The sequence below is a fragment of the Salvelinus namaycush genome, chromosome 25 (genome assembly GCF_016432855.1).
Source record: "Salvelinus namaycush isolate Seneca chromosome 25, SaNama_1.0, whole genome shotgun sequence".
Lineage (NCBI taxonomy): Eukaryota > Metazoa > Chordata > Actinopteri > Salmoniformes > Salmonidae > Salvelinus > Salvelinus namaycush.
Genome location: NC_052331.1, coordinates 4,868,630 through 4,890,143, shown reverse-complemented (window position 1 = coordinate 4,890,143; position 21,514 = coordinate 4,868,630). Strand labels below are relative to the sequence as shown.

General features: G+C 45.1%; 1 protein-coding gene across 1 annotated transcript in view; it reads left to right on the top strand.

The window, feature by feature from the left end:
- Positions 1-8,480: 8,480 nt before the first annotated feature.
- LOC120020552 (sterile alpha motif domain-containing protein 10-like) overlaps positions 8,481-21,514 on the top strand; it is a 67,634-nt gene continuing 54,600 nt past the window's right edge. Inside the window, exons 1-2 of the mRNA XM_038964260.1 lie at positions 8,481-8,622; positions 8,785-8,952. Of these exons, the coding sequence (XP_038820188.1) occupies positions 8,481-8,622; positions 8,785-8,952 (310 nt within the window). The remainder of the gene's footprint in view (positions 8,623-8,784; positions 8,953-21,514) is intronic.

The following is a 21,514-nucleotide window of genomic DNA, read 5'->3' as shown; positions in this document are numbered from 1 at the left end:
AGCACCGGACTGGCTGGCGGATCCTGGCTGGATGGCTCTGGCGGATCCTGGCTGGACGGCTCTGGCGGATCCTGGCTGGGCTGCTCATGGCTGGCTGACGGATCTGGCTGCTCATGGCTGGCTGACGGATCTGGCTGCTCATGGCTGGCTGACGGATCTGGCTGCTCATGGCTGGCTGACGGATCTGGCTGCTCATGGCTGGCTGACGGATCTGGCTGCTCATGGCTGGCTGACGGATCTGGCTGCTCATGGCTGGCTGTAGGCTCTAGCGGCTCCTGTCTGGCAGACGGCTCTGAAGGCTCATGGCAGACGGGCGGCTTTGCAGGCTCAGTACAGACGGGCGGCTTTGAAGACTCATGGCAGACGGACAGTTCAGACGGCGTTGGGCAGACGGGCAGTACAGGCGCCTTTGGGCAGACGGGCAGTTCAGGCGCCGTTGGGCAGACGGGCAGTTCATGCGGCGCTTGGCAGACGGGCAGTTCAGACGGCGTTGGGCAGACGGGCAGTTCAGACGGCGTTGGGCAGACGGGCAGTTCAGGCGCCGTTGGGCAGACGGCAGACTCTGGCCGGCTGAGACGCACTGTAGGCCTGGTGCGTGGTGCCGGAACTGGAGGTACCGGGCTAAGGACACGCACCTTCAGGCTAGTGCGGGGAGCAGCAACAGGACGCACAGGACTCTGGGGACACACAGGAGGCTTGGTGCGTGGTTTAGGCACTGGTGGTAAAGGGCTGGAGACACGCACCATAGGGCTAGTGCGTGGAGGAGGAACAGGGCTCTGGAGACGCACTGGAAGCCTGGTGCGTGGTGTAGGCACTGGTGGTACTGGGCTGGAGCGGGGAGGTGGCGCCGGAAATACCGGACCGTGCAGGTGTACTGGCTCCCTTGAGCACTGAGCCTGCCCAACCTTACCTGGTTGTATGCTCCCCGTCGCCCGACCAGTGCGGGGAGGTGGAATAACCCGCACCGGGCTATGTAGGCGAACCGGGGACACCATGCGTAAGGCTGGTGCCATGTAAGCCGGCCCGAGGAGACGCACTGGTGGCCAGATGCGTTGGGCCGGCTTCATGACATCCGGCTCAACGCTCAATCTAGCCCGGCCGATACGTGGAGCTGGAATGTACCGAACCGGGCTATGCACGCGTACAGGAGACACCATGCGCTCTACTGCGTAACACGGTGTCTGCCCGTACTCTCGCTCTCCACGGTAAGTACAGGGAGTAGGCGCAGGTCTCCTACCTGACTTCGCCACACTCCCTTTAAGGCCCCCCCCAAGACATTTTTGGGTAGTACTCACGGGCTTCCAGCCTTGCCTCCGTGCTGCCTCCTCATATCGCCTCCTCTCGGCTTTAGCTGCCTCCAGCTCTTCACGAGGGAGGCGATATTCTCCCGGTTGTGCCCAAGGACCCTTTCCATCCAGTATCTCCTCCCATGTCCATGAATCCTGTGTAGGTGGGTCCTGTTGCCGCTTGACACGCCGCTTGGTCCTGGATTGGTGGGTAATTCTGTCACGATCGTCTTCTTGAGAGAGATTGGACCAAGGCGCAGCGTGTGCAAAATACATCTCTTTATTGTGGAAGAGAGAAAAACACGAAAACGAACACTATACACAAACTAACAAAAACAACAAACGACCGTGAAGCTAAATAACGTAAGTGCACAGACAAGCAACAAACGTTCAACATAGACAATTACCCACAAACACATGATGCCCAATAAACCTCAGCTGTCTCTAATTGAGAACCAATCTAGGCAGCCATCGACATACAAACACCTAGACATGACATTTCCCCATTAAACCTACAAACCCCTAGACAAACCAAAACACATACTTCCCCATGTCACACCCTGACCTAACTAAAATAATAATGAAAACAAAGATAACTAAGGCCAGGGTGTGACAGCATGCTTATTTAAGATGGTGAGGAAGGCACTTTTAACCTGTTTGGGCTGCAAGCCCGACACCGCCCACACTAAGACAACATCCAGCTCAAAGTGCAGGGCGCGACATTCAAAAGCTAGTTTTTAAAAATATTTAACTTTCACACATTAACAAGTCCAAGACACCAGATGAAAGATAAACTTCTTGTGAATCAAACCAACATGTCCGATTTTTAAAATGTTTTACAGGGAAGACAAAATATGTAAATCTATTAGCTAACCACGTTAGCAAATGACACCACTTTTCTAACTGCATCAGTTTCTTACTCCATCAGGTGCTATCACAAATTCGACCAAATAAAGATATAAATAGCCACTAACCAAGAAACAAATTCATCAGATGACAGTCTGATAACATATTTATTGTATAGCATATTTTTTTTCGAAAAATGTGCATATTTCAGGTATAAATCATATTTTACATTTCAGCTACAAATCAGAAAGTGCACCGAAAGCAGCCATAATATTTACAGACACCAACAGACACCAACGTCAAATAGCTTATTACTCATCATAAAACATTTCCGAAAAATATATAGTTTGCAGCAATTGAAAGATAGGCAACTTGTGATTCCAAACAATATTTCCGATTTATTAAATGTTTTACAGCGAAAACAAAATGTATCGCTATATTAGCGTAGCCACAATAGAGAGACACATTTGGGCGCCCACGACCCGTTCACATGCACGACAGATATATGAAATAACATCATAAAATGAGTCTTACTTTGGCTGATCTTTCATCAGAATGTTGAAACAGGCGTCCTCTGTCCAGATGAGTCGTTGTTTCGTTTCAGAATGAGAAATATCCCTGTTAATTTACCATTTCCAGTAGCCGTGGCCCAACGTAAACACAGTCATACGACGGAACACGGCAAAACTCCCGAATAAAGTTTCAATAATCTGATTAAACTATATTGAAAAAACATACATTACGATGATATGGTCACATATATCCAAAAAAATTCGAGCCGGAGACGTTAGCCGTTCGTTAGGAAGGCAAAACAGAAGTCCATCCCACTTCCTTCAGAATACCGGAAGTTGGCGCTCAGGTCAAAGAAATAGGTTTTTTTCCACCACAGACCAAGAGGAGCAAAAAAATTTCTTCTCTGACATCCTCTTTACACCAATAGGAAGGCGTATAGACTGTTAGCAGACTCGTAGGTGTTAAGACCATGTATAGGCATCAGATTGAAAAGAGCATAGATTTCTGACATTTCACTTCCTGGTCAGGAAAAGTGCTGCAGAAGGACTTGTGTTTCACTCAGAGAAATAATTCCAACTGTTTTAGAAACTAGAAAGTGTTTTCTATCCAAAAAGAATAATAATATTCATATTGTACAAGCAAGATTTGAGTAGGAGGCCGTTTGAAATGGGCACGATTTCACTGGCTACTCAACACTTTGCCTTGCAGCCATAAGAAGTTTTAAAGAATAACCAGGCATCCTCTACTGACGGGATAAGCCAATGTCATTCCAGGATATCCCGGCCAGGTCTATTAGATAGGAATGACACCATATTGTATATACGGTACGAGTCAAAAGTTTGGACACACCTACTCATTCAAGGGTTTTAATTATTTTGATTTTTTTACTCTTTTCTACATTGTTGAATAATTGTGAAGACATCAACACTATGAAATAACACATATGGAATCTGGTTGACTGGGAGGTTTATCTCGGGAAACATGAAAGGTGGGGTGTATACGAAGCGTACGGGGCAGCAGAAGACGAACAGCAGAGGAACTAATAATTTTAGAGATGGGGAAATGGCCCAATAAACCGGGGAGAGTTTGTGGGATTGCTTTCAGTGTTGCTTTCAGATGGGGGGAGACCCGTGACAAAATCCAGGGCTATGTGGGACCAGGGACGGTGAGGGACAGGCAGAGGTTGCAGAAGGCCAGCCGGAGCTTGGCGAGGAGTCTTGTTCTGAGCACACACGGTGCAAGCGGCGACAAATGCGAAGAGTTTAGGACCCATGGTGGGCCACCAGAAGCATCGTCGCACAAATGCCAGGGTCCGCCGGGAGCCCGGGTGTCAGGCAAGCCTGGGGGAATGGGCCCACTCCAGGACCACGGAGAGGACAGTGTCAGGCACGAACCTCCGGATATCTGGCCTCCCCCCACAGGGTTCGGGTGGGTCCGCTGTGCCTCCCAGACCTGTTTCCCAATACCCCAGCTGAGTGCTGTCGCCAGGCACAAGGTGGGAAGGATGGTCTCGGGCTCCGGGGTGGTAGCGTAAAGTTTTAGCGGCGAGACAGGGCATCCGGCTTGACGTTCTTGGACCCCCGACCGGTAGGAGAGGAAGAAGTTGAACCGGGTTAATTGCAGGACCCATCTTGCCTGCCTGGAGTTGAGGAGTTTGGCGGTGCGGAGATACTCCGTCCGCCGTTTGGTCGGTCGGTCCACACAATGAACGGATGTCCCGCCCCTTCGAGCCAGTGCCTCCATTCCTCCAAAGCCATCTTCACAGCGAGAAGCTCCCGATTCTCCACATCGTAATTCCTCTCCGTGGCGGTGAGGCGGTGGGAGAAGAAGGTGCAGGGATGCAGCTTAAGGTCCATAGCAGAACGTTGGGACAGAACAGCCCCCACTCTGATATCCGAAGCATCAGCCTCCACCACAAACTGATGGGAGGAGTCCGGATGAACCAGGATCGGAGCAGTGGTGAAGCGGTGTTTAAGGTTACGGAATGCCTGGTTTGGGGTGCGGACCACATGAACGGAACCTTTGCAGAGGTGAAGGCAGACAGGGGAGGCCAGGGTGCTGTAACCCCGGATAAAGCGGCGATAGAAGTTGGCGAACCCCAGGAAGCGTTGCAGCTGCACCCTGGACGTAGGATGGGGCCAATCGAGATCCATCTTGACGCTCCCAGCAGAGATGATGTAGCCCAGAAATGGAATGGTGGAGCAATGGAACTTACACTTTTCCGCTTTAACTAATAACTGGTTCTCCAGAAGGCGTTGGAGAACCTGCCGGACATGGAGCACGTGTTCTTGGGGGGAGCAGAAGAAGACGAGGATTTCATCAATATAGACGAAGACGAACCGGTGCAGCATGTCGCAGAGAACGTCATTCAACGGAGCCTGGAACACGGCAGGGGCATTGGTGAGGCCAAAGGGCATGACCAGATGGTCGTAGTGGCTGCTGGCCGTGTTGAAGGGAGTGTTCCACTCGTCCCCCTCTCGTATCCGCACCAGATGGTAGGCGTTGCGTAGATCCAGCTTGAAGAACACCGTGGCCCCCTGGAGTGGCTCGAAGGCCGAGGAAATGAGTGGTAGCGGATAAGGGTTCTTAACTGTGATGTCAGTGAGTCCCCGGTAGTCAATGCACGGGTGCAGGGTCTTGTCCTTATCCTCCCCGAAGGAGAACCATGCGCCAGCGGGAGAGGAGGAGGTACGGATAAATCCAGTAGCTAGAGAGTTCCCAATGTAGCCCTCTATGTTTCAGGTCCTGACAGCGAGTACAGACGGCCCCGGGGCGGTGTGGTGCTAAGTAGAAGGTCAATCCCTCAGTCATAGGGGCGGTGCGGTGGAAGAGAAGTGACCTGGGACTTTGCTGAACACCTCCCAGAGATCCTGGTACTCCGCGGGAATGGCGAAGAGATGCGGAACCACCTCAGGAAGACGTCCCTGGGCCGATGGGTCGACTTCAGACAATCGGCGTGGCAGAACGGACTCCAGCCCATGATGGCACCCGTAGAACAGTTGATGAGTGGGTTGTGTCTCTGGAGCCAGGAGAATCCCAACACCACAGGAATCTGAGGGGACTTGATGAGCAGGGACTGAATGGTCTTGTTGTGATTGCTTGACACACGTAGGTTGATGGGAGTGGTGTTATGGGTGACCTGACCTATAGAGCGCCCGTCCAACGCTCTATCCTCCAGGGGAATGGAGAGGGGCTGAGTGGAGATGTTCAGCTCGGAAGCCAGGGTGGAGTCCAAAAAAGCTCTCATCGGCCCCCGAGTCAATGAGGGCCCAGAGAGATTTGGACTGGTTTCCCCACAGCAGAATGACATTAAAAGGGGTGCGAGTAAGGGAAGCAGAGAAGTTCCCCATATGGCCCACCACAGTACTCGCTCCCTGGTGAGCATGGTCCTTTACCGAGCACGAGGACACAAGATGACCAAAAGTCCCGCAATACAGACAGCTCCTTGTGCTGATTCTGTTTTGCCGTTCCGCTGGTGACAGCCCAGCTCTGCCTAGTTTCCTGGGCTCGGGAAACAGTGCCTCGACCCTCTTCGGTGACTTGAGGAAGGTTGGGAAACCTTGGGTGCTCTCGGCCGAGATGGCTCGGAGGCGAGGTGGAATCCCTGGACGTGCGAGTGATATCAAATTCCCTCTCCATCCGTCGTTCCCACAAACGGCCATCGATGCGGATAGTCAAAGCGATGAGGGAGTCAAGATCCGTGGGCAACTCTCGAGCCGCAAGCTCGTCCTTAACCTCCCCCGAGACCCTGTGCAGGAATATGTCGAACAATGCTTCCGGGTTCCACGCACTCTCCGCTGCCAACGTGCAGATATTCACTGCATAGTCGGCCACTGTGCGGGCATCCTGCCGGAGCTGGATTGGCTTCCAGGCAGCTTTTCTCCCGGAGAGCGGGGCATCAAAAACCTTCCTCACCTCTCCCACAAACCCCTCCAGGCTCACACATATGGTCGGTTGCTGTTCCCGTACAGCGGTAGCCCAGGTGAGAGCCCTTCCAGACATCAGCATGATGAGGTAGACTATTCTGGAGTGATGCGAGGGGAAGGAGGAGGTCTGAAGCTCAAATGAGGGCACACTAAAAATGCCCGACAGGTGTCGGCTCTCCATTAAAGCGTTCCGTAGGAGGTAACCGGGGCTCCCAGGAAGGAGAAGTAGCCGGTGGGGCGGCGCTGCTAACTGCCGAGTTACTGAGGGGCAGTGGGGTTACCACTGTGGCAGGCTGCCCCCCAGCCAACCCGCGGAATTGCTCCTGCAGCATGTCCAACGCCCCGTCATGGTGCTCAGCCAGCGTTTGGAGCCACTCCATCAGCCCACGAAGCAATTCCTTGTGCCTACCTTATGCAAGAATAAGAATGCATGATTTGTCACCATTACTTGATAATGTAAATAGAAGAGTAAATAAATAGATAATTACCACACAACATTTTCTGATACTGATTTATTGATACAAGTGGCGCGTGCCGGCAGTCAATCACTATCCTCTCACTTCCACTCTGAGACATTCAGTGTTGTTTATTTATGTAGCTAGTGAGTTAAGCTGTAGCATTAGCAATGTCTTTCAAAAGAAGACAACTCACAAATACAGAAATTCTGGAGATTTTTTATAAATTCTGACAATGAGTCTGACTATGAAAGTAAGCAATCAGATTCTGACGGTGACAGTGAGAAGCTGCCCCACAACCTTGTAGCCATTGAGAACCCTGAATCTGAGGACCCCTTGTCGACTGACAAAGTCCCCGGTCCCTTTGAAGATGATGGTGGTCATGGAGGCAGACCGACAGTGGATGAAGTACAGGAGTTCTGTGGTAGCTGGAAGGCCGCCAGCCATTTCACCCCTCCTGGCCCTGCTGATTGCTTTGAGTCCCATTCTGGAGTGCAAAGCCCCTTGCCATTTCCCTCTGAGGCAGAATGCTTCAAGCTGTTTCTGACAGAGATGCTGGTGGGAGACATAGTGGAGGAGACAAATCGCTATGCCTTGGAGCTACAGGAGAAGAGAGAGTCAGGAGTGAGGGGGAAACTCGCTAAATAGGTGACAACCACAATTAGTGAAATGCATACCTTCCTGGTGACAGTCATTCTCATGGGGATAGTAAAGAAGAACTCCCTAAGAGAATACTGGAGCACAGATTCTATGTTTGCAACTCCCTTCTTTGCCACCCTCTTTTCCCAAGATCGCTTCCTAGTTCTGCTGCGATGCCTGCATTTCGTCAACAATGCCACTGCCAACCTAAATGTCCCGTTACACAAAACAAGAAATGTTCTTCCCAGCCCGACATCAACATTTGGTCGGGTCTTTGAGCAATACAAGGACCTATGCATTGAGTCCCTGATGCTATGGAAGGGTAGGCTGGCGTTCCGTCAATATATTCCCTCCAAAAGGCACAGGTTTGGGGTCAAGTTCTTTGTCATGTGCGACGTGAAGACAGGATTTGTCCAGGACATTATAGTCTACACAGGGTCCACCACTGACATCCAACATTATGAGGGGCTTGGGGTGTCCGGGTCCACGGTGATGATCATGCTGGCTCCTCATCTCGGCAAGGGACACACTTTGTATGTGGACAATTGGTACAGCAGTCCCACAAACTGCCAGCATCTGCTCCTCAACAGCACAGTGGCCTGTGGCACAGTCAGGTCGAACAGGAAGGAGATGCTAGCATTCGGATGAGCGAGGGGAGGTGCGGTCAACAGCTGGCAGTAAAGTGGCATGACAAACGAGACGTCCATGTCCTCTCCACTTCCAATACAGAAACCATGTCGGCCACAGGGAAGGTGGACCACCTGACGGGAGAGAGAAGGATCAAACCAGACTGTGTGCTTGACTATAACATCAAAATGGGGGCAGTGGATAAGGCGGACATGATAAATATCTTTGTGGAATGCGCTCGGAAAACTACCAAGTGGTACAAGAAGATATTTTTCCATTTGATCGACACTGCTGCCCTCAATGGCCACATAGTTCAGCGCCAACTGACAGGTGAGATAATTGCTGAACAAGGTATTTTTAGTAATTGGACGTACAATTCACATACAAATCACATACAGTTACATTATGCAATTATTGTTACAATATCTCACCCACCCAGCCACCGCCTCATCCTCTCCCTTCCCTCATCCTCCCCACTCCCTCTCCCCATAGTTAAAGTAATTACCTACCAAAAGTACAGAGAGAACCTCATGAGAGAGCTGCTGGAGGAGCACCACACCCCTCGGCGTTCATCCACTGGGGGTGGTCCTGCTGCAGACAATCCTCTACACCTCACTGCACGGCATTTTCCCTGCGAAGTCCCTCAAACTGCTGCTCAAGGTAGTCGCACACGGAGCCACTGCAAAGTCTGCCTGTCTGGCACCAGGAGAAGGAAGCAGAGGAGGTTGACAAAGTACATCTGTTTACCTTGTGACACACCTCTATGTGTTTCACCATGCTTGGGGGAGTACCATATGCTCAAGCACTACTGAGCACATCTGCAGCAATTACTGACCTGACAGGTGACTTGCCAGGTGATCTGCCATGATACTATTTCTTTAGAGGTGGGGGTGAAATGCAGTCGTTCAATCACTGCATTAATATGAAATATGGGTTATGCGTATATATATTTTCTCCTGTAGTAAAACAAGTGTTTGTTGTTGTTGTTCAACCACCACCAATACTTCAATAAAATAGACAACTATTACCTATTGGCCGATGTGTTTTCTTGCTGTGTTTTCATCCAGTAAAACTGTTAAGGAGACCCTAGCACACAAAAGATGTCCTCAATCTGCAGCTTGAAGATGTCCAATAGCCGTTATGATATTGGCAAATACTGTTTGTGCTTTCTGAAAGTAGAGAATAAAGAGGAATTATTAGTGATTAGAATACAATATCAGGATATAGCAATAAAACAATATTACAAAGAAGTAACATAATAACACTGCTCTAAAAATGATATATTGCATTGACAAATTCACAAATGAGTTATAACAGCAAGAACAGTAACTGTTGAGCTCCACAAGAGGGCAGAACAGAGCTCTGCCAACTGAAAACGAAACATGGCCATAAGGCCAGGGTAGCTTCAAAAGACAACACAAGCTAATGCTTATCTGACTCAATTAGTATTGTTTTACAGAGATACTAGAAGAATTTAGCTTTCTACATGAGTACAACTCCATAAAGGTTATGAAATGAGGAACGTTACCTCGCAGTCTGCAGTTATAAGGAATACACACAAATATATTTTGTATTTTATTTATTTTTTATTTCACCTTTATTTAACCAGGTAGGCTAGTTGAGAACAAGTTGTCATTTACAACTGCGACCTGGCCAAGATAAAGCAAAGCAGTTGGACACATACAACAACACAGATTTACACATAGAATAAACAAACATTGTCAATAATACAATAGAAAAAGTCTATATACAGTGTGTGCAAATGAGGTATTAGGCAATAAATAGGCCATGGTGGCGAAATAATTACAATATAGCAATTAAACACTGGAATGGTAGATGTGTAGAAGATGGATGTGCAAGTAGAGATACTGGGGTGCAAAGGAGCAAGATAAATACATATATACAGTATGGGGATGAGGTAGTTGGATGGGCTATTTACAGATGAGCTATGTACAGGTGCAGTGATCTGTGAGCTGCTCTGACAGCTGGTGCTTAAAGCTAGTGAGGGAGATATGAGTCTCCAGCTTCAGTTATTTTTTAAATTTGTTCCAGTCATTGGCAGCAGAGAACTGGAAGGAAATGCGTCCAAATGGAGGAGTTGGCTTTGGGTGTGACCATTGAGATATACCTTCTGGAGCGCGTGCTACGGGTGGGTGCTGCTATCGTGACCAGTGAGCTGAGATAAGGCAGGGCTTTAGCTAGCAGAGACTTGTAGATGACCTGGAGCCAGTGGGTTTGGCGGCGAGTATGAAGCGAGGGCCAGCCAACGAGAGCGTACAGGTCGTGGTGGTGGGTAGTATATGGGGCTTTGGTGACAAATCGGATGGCACTGTGATAGACTGCATCCAATTTGTTGAGTAGAGTGTTGGAGGCTATTTTGTAAATGACATCGCCGAAGTCGAGGATCAAGGATATTATGTGCCATACATACAGTGAGCTACAGTAGAAACTACATAACATGACATACAGAAACTATTATAATGTATAAGGCACTTTCTTTGATAGAAACGCACACATGTCTAAAGTTAATATCATGTAGTAAGGAAAACAACAATGAAGGCGAACCTGGCACCAGCCGGGAAAATGTGAAAAGTTTGTGCAGGTCCTGTTCTAACTGGCGATGCACAGATGTCTGCATACTTGATCTGCGGAAACAATGGGGAAGTGCTGGTGGAAGTTTGTCCAGCACAGTAATGTCAAAAAAATTAATTGTCCGTAAAAGTGAAATGGCCTACTTTTATGTGAATTAATTGAGGCAGAATACGCCTCAATTCAAACTGTTGTTAGAAAATAAAACTTGTTAGAAAAATCTTTTGAAATGGACAAGTTGAAACGGCCTATAAATAATAGCAGGCAGCGTGCCTTAGTTTGAGGGCAGCGCGGATTAACTGTCCTGTTGTATAACAATCACATTTTGGAACAGTGAGCACATTCTGAACTCACGCTAGAGAGAGATATTTGGAGAATGAATGTCCTTCAATCCTTGATGTCCTTAATTCTTGTAATTTTCCACCATATGCCCCAGATTACTACTTCATTAATTCTTATATGGTTAATTTAATAATTAAATGTAGTTAATTGATTTGATAAAAAAAAACAGTCTAACACATTAATAACAGCAAAGACACGACAGTGCCTTGGTTTGAGGGCAGCGCGGATTAACTGTCCTGTTGAATAACAATCACGTTTTGGAACAGTGAGTGCATTCTGACATCACGTGCATGAAAAACTCACGCTGGGGCGTCCGTTAGAGATATTTAACTCACGCTGGGGCGACCGTTAGAGATATTTAACTCACGCTGAGGCGACCGTTAGAGATATTTAACTCACGCTGGGGCGACCGTTAGAGATATTTAACTCACGCTGGGGCGACTGTTAGAGATATTTAACTCACGCTTGTGCGACCGTTAGAGATATTTAACTCACGCTGGGGCGACCGTTAGAGATATTTAACTCACGCTGGGGTGACCGTTAGAGATATTTGAAACTCACGTGTGAAAGGTTAAAGATCCACTATGCAGAAATCACCTGGTTTCCTGGTTGCTAAAATTTCAGTTTTTGTGACAAAACAAGAAGTCATTGTGGAGAGAATCATTGTACCATTTAAACTTTTTTTTTTTTAAGCAAAAAAAAATATTTTATTCAGCTGTATGTTTAGCTGTTTGAAGCTGGTGTACAAACCCGAAAGTAAAAGATGCAAAAAACTTCAGAATGGGAAGCAGAGGAATAGTATTCATAGAACATATCTACCGCTTCTTAGACTTGCTTTCAACGGAAATGAAATATCTATAACCCACATTTCTTTATGGGTCACCCAAAAAGTTACATATTGTAGCTTTAAATATGAACAAATATGAATCATTTTTAATGTTTCGACATTCATTTTTCATATACTGTATTGTCACGCCCTGATCTGTTTCACCTGTCCTTGTGCTTGTCTCCACCCCCCTCCAGGTGTTGCCATCTTCCCCACTTATCCCCTGGGTATTTAAACCTGTGTTTTCTGTCTGTCTGTGCCACTTCGTCTTGTTTGATCAAGCCTACCAGCGTTTTGTGTCTCAGCTTCTGCCTTTTCCATTTTCTCTGCTCTCGCCCTCCTGGTTTTGATCCTTGCCTGTCCTGACTCCGTGCCCGCCTGCCTGACCACTCTGCCTGTCCTGACTCCGTGCCCGCCTGCCTGACCACTCTGCCTGTCCCTGACCCTGAGCCTGACTGCCGTCCTGTACCTTTGCTCCTACTCTGGATTATGGACCCCTGCCTGCCTTGACCTGTCGTTTGCCTGCCCTTGGTTTTACAATAAACATTGTTACTTCACACAGTCTTCACTTGGGTCTTACCTTATCCTGATATGTACTGTATCATGAATAAATACAGGTTATTGACACTTCTATGATTACGTAGAGGACTTTTATTTTGGACATTTTCAGAATTCCGTGACCCGGAAGTACTTTTTTAGTGTTGCTGATTAAAAGCTGATCATTTGATGATTCATAAATAAAATGCTCACTAGTGGTGCCACTGGACAGCGAAAAACAAGTAACTTAACCTGTATTTATTGTCATTTAAATTTGTTTTTAGTAGTTGAGTGTTGAGTTAGATTACATACTGTAGCTACCTCAATCGTTATTTCAAATAATTTCGGTGACTTCACTGCAATTGCTAGCTAGACGAAATTGAGCTAGCTAGCAGGCTCAGATAAATAAAAAGCTCCCTAGATACAGCCACATCTCATAGCCACGGAACATAACTTTATCAGATAACAACAAGCTAGCTCCCAAACTTCAGAAGGAGAGCGAATGACAGACCCCCACTGTATCTTTCTCTGTTCACTCATCATTCACTCATCATTCACTCATCATTCCTGCTGCTTACAAATTACTTTATTTCTTTCTTTCTCTCTCTGTCTCTCACTCTCTCTCTCTCACCCTCTGAACATAAGTTTAACTTTACTTACGTTTAAGGTGAGGGAAAATAGTATTTTGAATGGTTATGAATTGTGTGTGCCTACAAGGTTAGTTAGACAAGACTGTGTGGGTGTGTGCGTTGGAGGTTGTGGGGTTACAAATAGGGCTGGGCGATATATCGAATTCATTTGATTAATTAGAATATATGTATTAGCGCGAAATTCCAAATGCCTGCATCACAAGAATCAAGTTTGTTTTGTTTGTTCTGTTTTTATGAGTGTTTATGTCCGTCCACTTGTTTTCATTTTGTCTTTTTGGTCTCGTGTCCTTCACTCCTTCTGTGCTGTGTGCACCTTCCTACTCATACACAAAGCCCCTCCCCCTGCCCACGGGGGTCAATTTCACGTCTTAAAGGAAAAATCCACCCAAAACCACCAATTCCTATAATTTACAGTGTTAAATAACACTAGTTTATGAGAACAATATATTTTGTGAACAAATCTTTCATTTTGTCATTATAATAAGGTTGGTAGCAACGTGGAAATATATTGCAGCTCAAGTCGTCTTCAAACCCCACAATGCAATGCTCTCTATGGGCCGGCTGGCTAGGTAGCGCGCTGGCTAGAAAACGTAGCTATACACAATAATACCAAACTCAACATCGGCATGAAGTAGCTAGTTAACCTCTCTGGGACAGTGGGACGCTTGCGTCCCACTTGGGGAGCACCCCCCACCCACCCCCCACTGATTAGCATCGCTAGCATAGCGTCACAATTAAATAGTAGCATCTAAATATCATTAAATCACAAGTCCAAGACACCAAATGAAAGATACAGATCTTGTGAATAAAGCCACCATTTCAGATTTTTAAAATGTTTTACAGGGAAGACAAAATATGTAAATCTATTAGCTAACCACGTTAGCAAAAGACACCATTTTTCTTTGTCCACCATTTTTTCTCTCCACCAGTAGCTATCACCAATTCGGCCAAATAAAGATATTGATAACCACTAACCAAGAAAAAACCTCATCAGATGACAGTCTGATAACATATTTATTGTATAGGATAGGTTTTGTTAGAAAAATGTGCATATTTCAGGTATAAATCATAGTTTACAATTGCACCCACCATCACAACTCGACTAGAATAAATACACAGAGCAACGTGTATTACCTAATTACTAATCATAAAACATTTCTTAAAAATACACAGCTCACAGCAATGGAAAGACACAGATCTTGTGAATTCAGACAATATTTCAGATGTTCTAAGTGTTTTACAGCGAAAACACAATAAATCGTTATATTAGCATACCACATGTGCAAACGTTACCAGAGCATTGATTCAAGCCAAAGAGAGCGATAACGTAATCATCGCCAAAATATTTTAATTTTTTCACTAACCTTCCCAGAATTCTTCCGATGACACTCCTGTAACATCATATTACAACATACATATAGAGTTTGTTCGAAAATGTGCATATTTAGCCACAAAAAAACGTGGTTATACAATGACAATACTAGCAAAACTAGCCTGAAAATGTCGGGCGCCATATTTGACAGTGATCTTGTCTCATGATTAACTATTCATAAACTTGACTAAAAATATATAAGTTGGACAGCTATCGAAAGACAAATTAGTTCTTAATGCAATCGCTGAATTACATTTCTAAAATTATCCTTACTGTGCAATACAGGGTTCGCCAAGCGAAGCTATACCAAAGAAAATGGCGGAATATGCGTTTAAAATTTTTCGACAGAACAATGATTTATCATCTTAAATATTTCTTACTATGAGGTGATCTTCCATCAGAATCTTGGGCAATGTATCCTTTCTTGGGTCTAATCTTCTTTTGGTCGAAAGATGTCCTCTTGTCCGTCGAAATGCCCACTAACGTTCGACCGGTACTGGAAACGTGCCCGGCGCTTCAAAGTGCATCACCAAGAATTGCCTCAAAATCGCACTAAACGGATATAAATTGCTATAAAACGGTTTAAATTAACTACCTTATGATGTCTTTAACACCTATAACGAGTAAAAACATGACCGGCGATATATAAGTGGCTAAACCAAAGCTTGGAAAGAGAGCCAGTCCAACGTCCTTCGTGCGTCAGGCGCAGGGAGCAAAAGAACGGTACATCCGGTCTTTGGCGTTTTATACAGGCCCTGATTGCGCAATCGACTCCATTCAAATTGTCACCACTTACTGACATCTAGAGGAAGGCGTGGGCAGTGTTTGTATCCTCATAGGATTTACAGGGACTTTAAAACTGACCTGGGACCAGAGGCCAACATTTCTGAAATCTCACTCCCTATCAGGAAAAGTGCTGTAGAATGAGTTCTGTTCCACTCAGAGACATAATTCAAACGGCTATAGAAACTAGAGAGTGTTTTCTATCCAATAATAACAATAATATGCATATTGTACGAGCAAGAATTGAGTACTAGGCAGTTTAATCTGTAGAGCAAATTATGCTAATGCGAAACAGCACCCCCTATATCCCCAAGAAGTTAACTGTAAAATTGCCTAAACAAACTGCATTATCAATTTAGGAGTCTACAATCTCACCATGTTCAACCTGCAGTTTGGAGTCTGACATTCGCAACGGCCATGCAACGGCAGCCATGTAATGCACCCTGTACTGAAGAGGCAGACAAACAGGAGAAATGTGGTTGCCCCTCTGCTAAATTACACATTTCTCGAGGTAGGAACATGGCTAAAATATGATCAATGGCTAATTGGAGAGATGACAACCTCCGGCGTTATAACATCGGGCAGTATTGAAATCTGACATGTTTGATAGAAGTTTTCGCCATCTAAAAGTCATATTCCTATTAAGTTCCAATATACTGAGAGCGTCTCAAACACAACTATCTCATAATGGCTGATTTTCTGCCTGCGTAAACTGCAGTAGCTCAGATGGATAAACATGAAATGACTCCGGGAATCGATAGAACATCGCTCAGAGATGCACAAAACCAATATAACATTCAAAATGGGTGAATCTTTCCTTTAAGTGTTAAAGTAAATATAAAATACATTGTAAACATGAAAAATAAAGTTGGAAATGTAAAATAATATGTTGGTGAGGAAAAGTGATATAATGGATTTTGAGATAAAAACGACTATTGAATTCATTTCGCCTACGCTCTTGCTTGCAGTTACTACTGTTTCATTGCTTTCACTGCCAGTTTCCATGAAGCCGGGGTTTAGAGGGTTAGTAATGTAATGGGTAATGGGTCTCCATTGGTCCACTAGACTTGGAGTGACGGTTCATCCTAATAATAATGGAACACTAGTTACTTTAATAATTCCACTTTAATAATGTTTACATATCTTGCATTACTCATCTCATATGTATATACTGTATTCTATACCATCTATTTGCATCTTAGCCTATGCCGGTCTGACATTGCTCATCCATATATTTATATATTCTTATTCCTTTACTTAGATTTGTGTGTATTGGGTATTTGTTGTGGAATTGTTAGATATTACTTGTTAGATATTGCTGCACTGTCGGAACTAGAAGCACAAGCATTTCGCTACACTCGCAATAACATCTGCTAACCAGGTGTATGTGACCAATAATATTTGATTTGATTTTACACTAATTGCACTATAATGGTGACAAACGGTTCCCACAAACTGTCAGGGCCTACATAACGCTGTCACAACAATAGAGTTTTCTTTTCAGCACCATGGAGTGAATCCTTACCACTGCTACACCTGGCTATCAGCGGAGCCTTGTCTGGCAGCGAAACAGTTCATTCAGCCTCATTTACTGCCTTTTTTATTATTTTATTATAATTTATTATTTTTTTATTATTTTTTTAAATAATGTAAAGCAGAAATACCTTATTTTCATTGCCTTTTGCTATGAGACTCAAAATTGAGTTCAGGTGCATCCTGTTTCCATTTATTATTCTTGAGATGTTTCTACAACTTGATTGGAGTCCACCTGTGGTAAATTCCATTGATTGGACATGATTTGGAAAGGCACACCTGTCTATATAAGGTCCCAGAGTTGACAGTGCATGTCAGAGTAAAAACCAAGCCATGAGGTTGAAGGAATTGTCCGTAGAGCTCCAAGACAGCATTGTGTCGAGGCACAGATCTGGGGAAGGATACCAAATAATGTCTGCAGCATTGAAGGTCCAAGAACACAGTGGATTCCATCATTCTTAAATGGAAGAAGTTTGGAACCACCAAGACTCTTTCTCGAGCTGGCCGGCCGGCCAAACTGAGCAATCGGGGGAGAAGGGCCTTGGTAGGGGAGGTGACCAAGAACCTGATGGTCACTCTGACAGAGTTCCTCTGTGGAGATGGGAGAACCTTCCAGAAAGACAACAATCTCTGCAGCACTTCACCAATCAGGCCTTTATGGTAGAGTGGCCAGACAGACACCATTCCTCAGTAAAAGGCACATGACAGCCCGCTTGGAGTTTGCCAAAAGGCACCTAAAGGACTCTCAGACCATGAGAAATAAAATTCTCTGCTCTGATGAAACCAAGATTGAACTATTTGGCCTGACTGCCAAGCGTCATGTCTGGAGGAAACCAGGCACCGCTCATCACCTGGCCAATACCATCCCTACGGTGAAGCACGGTGATGGCAGCCTAATGTTGTAGGGATGTTTTTCAGCGGCAGGGACTGGGAGACTGGTCAGGATTGACAGAAAGATGAACAGAATAAAGTACAGAGAGATCCTTGATTAAAAACCTGCTCCAGAGTGCTCAGGACCTCAGACTGGTGTGAAGGTTCACCTTCCAACAGGACAACAACCCTAAGCACACAGCCAAGACAATGCAGGAGTGGCTTCGGACAAGTCTCTGAATGTCCTTGACTGGCCCAACCAGAGCCCGGACTTGAACTTGATCAAACATCTCTGGAGAGACCTGAAAATAGTTGTGCAGCGACGCTCCCCATCCAACCTGACAGAGCTTGAGAAGATCTGCAGAGAAGAATAGGAGAAACTTCCCAAATACAGGTGTGCCAAGCTTGTAGCGTCATACCCAAGAAGACTCAAGGCTGTAATCGCTGCCAAAGGTGTTTCAACAAAGTGCTGAGTAAAGGGTCTGAATACTTCAGTAAATGTTGTATATTCCAATTTTTATTTTAAATACATTTGCTAAAATGTCTAAAAACCTATTTTGGATTTTTCATTATGGGGTGGGGTGTTGTGTGTAGATTGATGAGGGGGAAAAAACACATTTTTAAATGTGGAAAAAGTGAAGGGGTCTGAATACTTTCCAAATGCACTGCATCTCCCTGGCATATTACATAATTTATGCAGCAGCATACAATACATTTTTGGACTCACCTTGTTGTGTTCTGCTCACTTGAACAGGAAGTTTGCGCTGGATCCTTCTTGTGGGCAAATTTGGACATCAAACATTGTCGTCAAAATCTGGCATTCTCTGGATTTATGGTGCTTTCAAGACAACCGGGAACTCAGGAGAAAAAAAACTAGGTTTAATCATGATGTCAGTGATCTTCAGGTCTGAGCTCTAGAAAGAGACCAGAGTTCCTGAATTGGAATTCCAAGTTGGATTACCGTTCAAAATGTATTTTCCCAGTCGGAGCTAATTTCATCCCAGTTGTCTTGAACTCACTGAAGTCTGAGATTTCTCAGTTCCGATTTTCCAGCAGAAGTCATGCTGGATTGACAGCATGGATAATCTATTCAAACCCTTCTGGCCCATGGTGTTGTATGTGAATGTTTATCCTTTGAAGCTTGGAACCCAGACTAGGACCACATACCCTCTCCACCGAATAGCAGGGTAGTGATTTCTTTGCAGTGCTTGCAGTTAGCCACGGATTCCTTCCAAACCCCTCATTGTTGAATTTGCGATTTCCAACTTGTGTAATGTTTATGTCCAATGACCGATGAGCACCGATGTATGTATAATTTCACTTTATATGACAACACAGATTAAAGATTCCTTCGTCCATTTTGACAACAAGCAGGTTTCAACTTGCTATTTGCGTTTGGGGTTTGAGCCAACAGAATGGGTCATATGGACACTGAAATACATTGAGACATTATTTTACTGTAACAGAGGAGAAGTTAACCTTTCTAACCATAACCTGTTTATGTCTCAACTCCCAACATTGACGGAGAGCAGACCCTACTTAAACTGTAGTATCAATGAACATTATTTCTGGGAAATTAATGCTCCGTTTCTGTTGTGCGTGGCATTGCGGCACCACGTAATTGTAGCAGAATTGTAGGTGCTCGCTGTCTAGTCTGTTTTATAAATGTGTGATGAGCATAAAAATACACATTTATAAAACCAATTGGCAACTCCTTCTCATTCTAAGAAAAAAGCATCTTCTTATCCAGGGAGACCACTTGATTTCAATATCTAAACAAAAGTGGACAGCATGCTGGTCAAACTGTTGGAGACAGACAGGAGGGTTTGTTCATGAAAGTTAAAAGTATTGGCTTCCCGTCAACAGGACAGTTGTAAATCATTCAGCACGTTATGTCAACATAGCAGATTTTAGAGTAACAACAAATGTCGGTACATAGAAGTGTCTTATATCGGCTGAAAGCTTAAATTCTTGTTAATATAACTGCACTGTCCAATTTACAGTAGCTATTATTGCGAAAAAATACCATGCTATTGTTTGAGGAGAGCTCCTAACAACAAAACCGTTTTTTTTCTCTCACCGCGATAGGTTTGATAAATTCACCTCTGAAGGTGAAATGTGTACTTACATTCTGAAATCTTGCGCTGATTTATCATCCGAAGGGTCCCAGAGATAAAATGAAGTGTAATTTTGTTATATAAAATCTTTTTTCATATCCTAAAAAGGTCCATATAGCATGCATGATCGATTTTGTATTTACACTCATTCAATTTGCAAAGAAAATAATCTGTGTAAATCTCACCATAAACGTTGTTTCAACGAGTCAAATCACGTTCGTATCTATTCCTCAGAGATGCTAGAAGGTAACAAGACTTCACTATTTCAGTAGGGGTGTAGTATATCCTATAGGACACCAGATTTGGTCAGAGAGCCATGCCTTCATGGCATGCCGATGCCTCGGGCGACCATCACTTGAACGACTGTATCTTTGTCAAATAAGCACCAATCGGGGTCAAACAAAGCTAGTGTGGGTCGAATACGCCCGCAGCACCCTTGCTCTGCCACGGGTCTCTCACCCTTTGAGTGTGCCCTGGGCTATCAGCCCCCGCTCTTCCCTGAGAAAGAGGTAGAGGTCAGCATACCTTTGTCCCAGATGTTTGTCTGGGTTGCGGATCAGACCTGCACAACGAGCTCTCTCGAGGTCATGCCACAGCGTTTTAAAATTGGGTTGAGGTCAGGACTGGGCCACTCCACAAGGCATATTTTCTTCTGTTGAAGCCATTCTGTTGTTGATTTACTTCTGTGTTTTCAGTCGTTGTCCTGTTGTTTTGGGTCGTTGTCCTCAACAGAAGTTGAACCAACTTTTGTTGAGCTTCAATTGGCGGACAGATAGCCTTACGTTCTCCTGCAAAATGTCTTGATAAACGTGGGAATTAATTGTTCCGTTGATGATAGCAAGCTGTCCAGGCCCTGAGGCAGCAAAGCAGCCCCAAACCATGATGCTCCCTCCACCATACTTTACAATTGGAATGAGATTTTAATGTTGGTGTGCTGTGCCTTTTTTTCTCCACACATCGTGTTGTGGGTTCCTTCCAAACAACTCAACTTTAGCTTAATCTGTCCACAGAATAGTTTGCCAGAAGCGCTGTGGAAAATCCAGGTGCTCTTTTGTGAACTTCAGACATACAGCAATGTTTTTTTGGACACCAGTGGCTTCTTCCGTGGTGTCCTCCCATGAATACCATTCTTGTTATAAGTGTTTTATGTTTTACGGTATGATCGGACTCATCAACAGAGATGTTAGCATGTTCCAGAGATTTCTGTAAGTCTTTAGCTGACACTCTAGGATTCTTCTTGACCTCATTGAGCCTTCTGCACTGTGCTCTTGCAGTCATCTTTGCAGGATGACCACTCCTAGGGAGAGTAGCAACAGTGCTGAACTTTCTTCATTTATAGATAATTTTTCTTACCGTGGACTGCTGAACATCAAGGCTTTTAGAGATACTTTTGTAACCCTTTCCAGCTTCATGCAAGTCAACCATTCTTAATCTTAGGTCTTCAGAGATCTCTTTTGTTCGAGGCATGGTTCACATCAGGCGATGCTTGTTGTGAATAGCAAACTCAAACTTTGTGAGTGTTTTTTATAGGGCAGGGCAGCTCTAACCAACATCTCCAATCTCGTCTCATTGATTAGACTCCAGGTTAGCTGACACCTGACTC